At 57.9% G+C, this 7,825-nt stretch overlaps 1 protein-coding gene across 1 annotated transcript in view; it reads right to left on the reverse strand.

Moving 5' to 3' along the window:
* LOC100477656 (calpain-8) overlaps positions 1–7,825 on the reverse strand; it is a 35,524-nt gene that overhangs the window by 13,893 nt on the left and 13,806 nt on the right. Inside the window, 6 exon segments of the mRNA XM_034667628.1 lie at positions 57–168; positions 2,098–2,183; positions 3,615–3,704; positions 4,115–4,283; positions 4,986–5,119; positions 5,813–5,931. Of these exon segments, the coding sequence (XP_034523519.1) occupies positions 57–168; positions 2,098–2,183; positions 3,615–3,704; positions 4,115–4,283; positions 4,986–5,119; positions 5,813–5,931 (710 nt within the window).

The raw sequence follows: 7,825 nt of genomic DNA on the forward strand, positions 1-7,825 counted from the left end.
GGGGGGGGTGGAGGAGGGAATGCGGACACATGCTGGCCCCCAAGGTCAGACCGCACGAGGGTAAAGGGGGAGAAGAAGGGACGCCATGCTCACCAGAACTCGCCGTCTTCCGCTTTCGTGTCCAGCTCCGTCTTCTGCCTGGGGTCTATGTCATTCCACTCTGGGGCCCTGGGGGAAATCGTAAAATTACAATCTTTAAACAGTGAAGCAGAGATGATCACTCGTGAAAGGTGTGCTCAGCGCACGCTGTGTCCTCCAGCTAGACAGCCCCAAGGGCCAACATGGAGGGCAGCCGCGGGGGGAGACAGATGAGGGGCACACACCCCAGGAGGGACGCAGACCGACAACATGGACCCCAGTCATGTAGCTGGGACGTTGCCCTAATTTAACTCCCAGGAAGCCTTCCATTTCTGGGTGAGACTCCCAGGCCCCAACGACAGGACCGAGGGTCCGAGAGAGGAGGCATGAGAGGGCTCAGTGGGCATGCACCCCCGCATCCACAGGCAGGCTGTCATTCCAGATCATCCGTCAGATGAGGGTCTTGGGAGAGCTGGACCCTCTCTGGGCACAGACACCACCCACTTCCCAAGCCGCCAGCAAAGGCCATCAGGCCCGACTGGGCGGCAATTTCCCTGAAGTCATGACACCCGTGAGGCCGCGTGCTGTGGCTTTGCCATGGCAATTCCCAAACATTGCATTCAAATGCCGTCTCCGGCCACCTGACCTTTACCAAGCTAGGTCTCCTGAAATACATGGGCAGCGTCGAGGAACCAAGCAGTATCAAGTCCCTTCCCTGGATACCTTCAGCAACCTGCTAGCCCCTCCCCTCCCTGACTGAAAGCCCGGCTGCGAGGGACCCGAGGGGTCACACAGGAGGGCACCCAGGACCCCTTCAACTCATGGAAACGTTCATCCATCAGACCCAAATCTCAAAATGTGCTTGTTGTAAACGAAGAGTAGGGACAAGCTGGAAAATTCTGCATCTGACCCAAATCTCCCAGTTGGTTTTTGGAGCTAAAAAAAAATTGAAATGCATAATTTAACTGGACATTGGGCTGACTTAGGGGTGTGGCTCAGACATGCAGTGTCCCCCTGCCCCACCGGCTGCTATAGAAATGGCCCGGGCTGTGTCTCCAGCTTCTGGAGCACAGCCTGGCCCTCGCCTGCCACCATCTCCCCCTCGCACCTGCCCCAGCCTCTCAGAGACAGGCGAAAGGAGATGGGGTCACAGAACCCTCTGGGCAGCTTGCTAAACAGCTGTCGGCTGAAATGGCCAAAACTCAGTGTCAATTTCATTCGGCCAGGACACCCTTTCTGGGCAGCTGGCAGAGCGGAGGTTTTGGGTTTTGCTCAAACTCGGGCAGCGGAATCAGCATCCATGGCTCTAGGGACCCACGTCTGTCCGTGGCGCACACCTGAAGGGAAGTATGCAGGTATGCGTGGTGACGGGCAGTGTGGTCACACGTGATAAAGCCCCCTCCCAGAGCCCTCCGGCCCTCGTGGAGTACAGGCAACACAGAGAGGCTCCCGTGAGGTTAAGGACCTATTAAGGCGGGTTTATTCCCATTTCCAGTGGTGCGTCCTCCGTGGCGGGAGGCCTGCTCCTCGAAAGGAGCCTGTCTGGCCCTTCATGACCTTGTCAGGAAAGAGCAAGCTGCCCAGCATGAGCAAGAGCGCCCACCGCGGCCCGCGTTGTCAGCTGGCCCCTGGGGTCAGATCCCGCTTCCTAAGCTGGGCGCTGAGGGGCTTGGTGTTGGTCAGAGAGACCATGGCTTGTGCAGTGGGAGGCGTCCGATCATGCGGGTCCGGCCTCCGCTTGGGATCACCACGGCGTGGCAGGTGGGAAACAGGCAAACCTTCCAGAGACGGAGCTGCCGAACCTGCAAACGCCCAACAGAGACCGCAAGCCAAGCCTCCAGCTGCGTGGTGCACGCTTTGCCTTTTTTCCTCAGCGGGAGCCACGCAGTTCCCCCTCCTGAACAGACTGCTGTGCTCAGAAAGCACGGCCATGCTCACGCGGCCATGGGTCTCGAGAGGACTGTGTTTTGTGTGACGCCTTTCTGCAGGGGGATGCAAGGACGGGGAGGAAGAACCTACTCGTCACTCCAGGCTCCCGTCCACTCCACTTCGCCCCACGGGTTCCGGAGTCTGATCAGCTTCTCAGGACGGCCCTGGAAATCCACCTGCAAGGTCCACACGTGGAAGCCCCTGAGCCGCTGGGCTCCGCTGCGCCCCCCGCCCGCGACTGCCCCCAGAGGACTCGCACTTTCCAAATCTCCCCAACCACACCCTTATTTTAACTCATGTTTTCCGGATGTGGTCAACTGCTCTATTCTTCACAGTTTAGTTGAATAAACCGTGTGTCTGGCTCACACACAAGTTTGTGTCGGCTTCTACTTGCATCTCGATTTCGTAGTTAAGACTGACGGGTCTCTTAATCCGTGAGACCGAATGACAGTAAACGCGCAGAGCACAGGGTTCAGCATTCAGCGAGCTCGTGCTCTGGACAAGGCCTGGCGCTAAGCGTTTGGAATGCACCATCACTGCTCTGAAACCCCCCGGCTATCCTAGGAGCTGGTGCTGTAGCAATCTTTCTTTCACAGCTCAGAAATCCTAGACTCAGAGGCCGTACTCCCCCAAGGTCAGGACGTGGTGGAGGGAGGGTATGTCTGCAAAGCCCACACTTGGAAGCCCATACTTACTGCCTTCCCCGGCCACTTGCTCAACACTCACTAGAGCTCCCATGCTCACATTTTGCGTGCACACATACACATACACACTCAGAGACACGATGAATATTAGGTCTTGGGTGTCCTACTCCCCTTGGCGTCCTCCGTCATGCCCTGGCCCGTGCTTACACACATGCTCAGCCTCTCCTCGGGGACTGACTTTACTAAAGAGCGTGTTTGCAAAACACAAGCACCTGTGCCATTTTAATACGCAACAAAAACTGAGATCCCATCACATTTCCCTTTTTGCCTTGACCATTGGGTGACCCAGAGCAAAGCTCATTTTTCAACGGCAGCCATGTCTTTCGCCTGGATTGTCTGGTGTAGTTCAGCTTTGTGGTTTGATTGTGTCTGCATCCTTCACTGTGAGCCACTGTAAACACTTTCTCCAAGTGGGCAGAAGAGAGTACATCGACACAGTAAAAACTGCAGCCCATGCTTCCTGCTTGGCTGGGAGAGGAAGGCACAGCGCCGCTCCTTCCCGCCATTGTGCCCCATCCTGAGGGAGCCGACACCACTGCCTTTATTCCCTTTGGGATCCTATGGGTTTCCACCACTTCGCCTGTGCACACACACTTTTTAGAATACATATAGAATCTAATGGACAATCTCTACAACTTTCCCAAAACCATCCTCCCCGCCCCCGGCCACATCTCAGAGGGGGGCCTGCATGTCGCAGGAGCCCACAGAGCTGTCGCTCAGACAGGCCACGTGATCCATCTCCCAGTGGGGAAGAGTCCGAAGGGCCCATGAGCAAGAGCGACCCACGTGGGGGTAGCATCCGGGGCAGCCAGGGAGGGACCTCAGCGGGGGGAGGTTCTCCGTGGCGACCGGACACGTGCAGCATCACTGCCAGCTACTCTCACCTCCCCGGCCAGCTTTTACCTCTTGGACTCCAGTGACGGAGTAGGCATGGCTCTTCACCAGCTTCTGGCAGGTGGTAGCCTCTGCTCCCACTTCGGCTGCACTGGAGGCCTGATTGGGAATGAAGTCCACGGATAGCAGCTGACCCTGACCCTGACACTGACCCGTCGGGGCTGGGGGCCTCTATGCAGCACTGGGATGCAGGTGCAACAGTGACCTCGGACCTTCTGAGCAGGCCTGCAGCTCCAGGCCGGCACTGTGTGGTTCCAGGGGCAGACCACAGCTTACAGGCGTCAAATGCCACCAGAAACTGGGGGCTCACCTCCTCTCCCCGAGTGACCCCATGCCGCCTGAAGAAGACCAATTATCCAGGACAACAGCTCTGGGCCAGTCCGCTTCTCCAGTGTCTCCCCCTTCCTCTTCCACAGACCCTCTCTCTGGCATCCCCAGACTTGCCCATTCAGCCGCAGATGCTGCTCTGGCCCCTTCCCCGCCATGCAGAGGGGAGCAGAGAGACTCACATCAATGGAGCAAGCCAGCAGAGACCCCGCACGGAGGGCCTTACGGATGATCTGAAATAGGCAGGCCGGGGGCTTCTTCAGGTCATAAAACTCAGAGATGCCACCCGTGAGATCCTCAAACCCCTCCACCGTAGACCGTCCAGTGAGAGCCTCATAGGAACCGTTGAGCCTGTAGGGAAAGAAAGAAAAGTCTCATCACCCACAAGTGAGGGGCCCACATGGGCTGGCGCTAGGACACAGAGCAGACCGGAAGGTAAGAAAGGGCCCTTTGCCAATTTTATATCAGGCCAGCGGGGAACTCCAGCCACAGTTTGCAGGAACCAATCTCAGGCTACCTCCCACCAAGCCACCCCTCTCTCCAGCCCTTTAAGGAGTGAAGTGCAGCCTTCCCAGTGTGGACCCTGTCTTCCTGGGTCCCTGGGGGGTTGGGGGCCGAGGCAGGTTGAGGGGAGAGTGCCCCGGGGGCTTGCTCTGGGAAGAGGGCTGGAAAAGAATGGGGTTGCAGGACACGCATCAGGAGAACCCACAAAGAAGTCTTCCCACATGGAAGGCCCGCGGGAAAAGGGGAGTGCACTGGGCAGGGCATCGGCACTGAAGTGTACCTGTTCCTTCCTCTTCAACATTCTTTGATAAATTCACCTTGACCTAGGAACTGACCTTGGGGTTTGAAGGAGAAGAACATGGAGGCACCAAGGATCTGCAGGGCTTGCCCCCCAATCCACACCTTCATGGGGGCAAAGCTGAGCCGTAAGCTCCTGGCCCCAGCATCCGGGTGCTGGGGAGGACTCGGCGTGGCAGCCCGAGTTCAGGGCGGGGCAGGTGTGGTCCTCCGGGGACACGGGGATCTCCCAGCTCCGAACCATGTACTCACTTGGCATAGGCCTTCTCCAGCAGCGCTCCCCAGAACTCGCTGCCCGTCTCCGAGTGCAGAAAGAGCAGCTCCCCGTCCTTGGTGGGCAGCCTGTCATCCACAACCACTTCCACCCACTCACCGTACTGCCAGAACTGTGGGACAGGGGACACAGGGCAGAGGCCCCTCAGGCAGCACCCTGTGCCAAGGGACGAGCTCCGAGCCCCTCCAAGAGCAGGCTCTGCACCCTCCGTCCATGCTCACAGGAGAGGCCAGAGAACGCAGGACACGTGGCATCCAGCCGGTGAGTGATAAGCAAACGTGACCACATGGCGCCGGCAGTGACTGCGTCTCACGCCTCAGGACCTCACCCCAAAGGGGCCCTCCTTGTTGAGGATGCAGGGCCAGGGAGGGCAGGGTGCATTGGAGCAGTTGTTCTCAGACCAGGGGAGCATCCAGACCACTGGACATGGGCTGCTGGGTTTCTAGTTTGGGGATGTAGGGTGACACCCAAGGGTACAGGACATACCCCAAACGACAGGGTCAGAGAGGGCCAACTAACAAATAGAACACATTCCTGAAACATGTACGTCCTCTTACCTACGATTTCTCAATGACATTATCTTTTCCCTGACTTACTTTATGCTAAGAACACAGTATATAACACACGTAACATACAAGACGTGTGAGTCAACTGTTTATGTTCTCAAGAAGGCTTCGGACCAACAGCTGGCCATCAGGGCTGAAGATTTGTGGGAGTCCAAAGCGACACACAGATTTTCGACAGCATCCCGACCCCCACGTGGCTACAGGGTCACCCGTGGTGTCCAGCACCATGAGCACAATACCTGAAAATGAAAGATCCCTGCGTAGTTCTGCTGGAAATCCTGGCCCCCGGGGACCACACGGCGGAGCAGCTCTTCGTTCAGGGTCAGGGAGGCAAGGGCGGCCAGCAGCCAGCAGTCACCTGCATCAGGTCACAGGGACATACCAGTCAGGCCGGCCACCGGTCCCTGCCGTCTGACCCTCTGCATCCCGCTCAGCCCAGCCCGTGTCCCCCCCGCCCCTTCCAGGTCAGATGCGCCGTTGTCCTCCCACATCTGAAGGTCATAGGCAGCTCCCACTGCTTCATTCAAAATCCCGTCCTGGGAACGGGAAGTTCTCTGCTCCCCCCTTCATCCCTGGACACTGATCATCTCACCTCTAAGCACCGATGGCTGAGGTGGACAACGCAAAGAAATAAGTTCGGATCCCACCCATGTCTCCAGCTTTCCTCCGATGCTCCCCGCAAGAGCCTGCCCTCCAGGCAAACTCGGATGCGAGGGGCCCGGCTTTTCCCCCAAGCGGCGGCTGCTTTGTGTCCTCACAAGTCCTCACCGAGATGCCACCTGTGGCCTCTCCCCTTCTCTTCTCTCCAGCCAGTGTTTCTTTGTGTTTCCTAAAAACCGATTCCAAGCTCTGTGCCCCCATCACAAGCCACCTCGGGTCACAGCACCTGCTTGCACATCAACTACTCTGTGCAGCTTAGGCGACCCCACTTCCCTCCTCAGAACCCCAGCGCCCTCCGGGGGGCACTCAAGCCAGCCAGAATGGGAATTCCTGGTCGGGCATCCCTAGCAAGCTGCTGACATATAGTAGGGCCCCAAGGAATGCTTGATTAACAGCAAATGACCGAATGACTCAGTAGATTATGGCTTCTTCCCGGGGAAACCCCCAGTAGCCCCTGCGTGTTTGCCCACGAGTCTCCCTGGTCTGTGGACACAGGAAGCCCGAGAGGACGTGCACTGGACCTGACAGTTCCCACGTCCAGGAGCATTCGGGGGTCGAGGGGCAGATAACGAGGGAAGGCTCCCAGCGCAGGCCCCGAGGAGCTGACAGGGTGACCACCCCACAGCCCTCCGTGACGCAGGCGTCCCCGGGGCCCCTCCCACATCCACCCCACAAGCCTCTGTGATGCAGGCATCCCCACGGCCCCTCCGACATCCACCCCACAAACCTCCGTGATGCAGGCGTCCCGCGGCCCCTCCCACGTCCACGGCGCAGCCCTGCGTGACGCAGGCGTCCCCGCGGCCCCTCCCGACGCTCCTGCTCCCGGCTGAGCTGCCTCCAGCAGCCCACCCAGAAAACTCCTCACACGTTAGAATTCATGGCATGGAAACTATATGTCCCTCAGTTGCTGACATCAAACGGGGCTGCCCAGCTGGAGGAGCTTAATTTTCCTTTCATCTGCCTCACTCGTGACATCTCGCGGGTCCTCCTGGCGCTCGTGGCAAGTTCGGGTCCCCGAGCAGGGGCAGCGGGTACGCGGGCGTGTGGATTCCTGCCAAGGACTGTGTCAGGTGCGAGTGGATTGCCGGGACAGGAACACATCCAAATCAGCACGCGCCCCTTCAGAGAGTCCTCTTGGGAGGATGGACATCTATTCGGCTGCTCAGAGCATTTCAAGAACTTATTTGGGGACCTCCCTTGAAAAGTGTGGCACGTTCGCTGGGTTCTTCTCTGTCGGGACACGACGTTGACCTTGGACCATAGTTTTAATTTCCAGAAGCAGCCAAGAGGCGTTTGGTGGCAAATAAGGCGGGTGGGAAAAATCTTGATGGACAAGTCCCTCCTCGCTGGCCACCCTCCAACAAGATCTGGCCATGGGTTAGAGTTTGGACTAACTGCGGAGCGAGAATGGGGGCGCCCTGGGTCCCTGATCTCCAGGGAAGTTGGGGAACCACCTTGAACTTTGTTCTTTCTACTCCTTACTCAGGTTATACATGTAATGGGTTTAATGGTTGTTAAAACAATAAAGTGATTTTTTAATTCTGCTTAAATAATGACTGTCTAGAACCCTCTACCCCCCCACCCCCTCCACC

Source organism: Ailuropoda melanoleuca, chromosome 8, assembly GCF_002007445.2.
Source record: "Ailuropoda melanoleuca isolate Jingjing chromosome 8, ASM200744v2, whole genome shotgun sequence".
Lineage (NCBI taxonomy): Eukaryota > Metazoa > Chordata > Mammalia > Carnivora > Ursidae > Ailuropoda > Ailuropoda melanoleuca.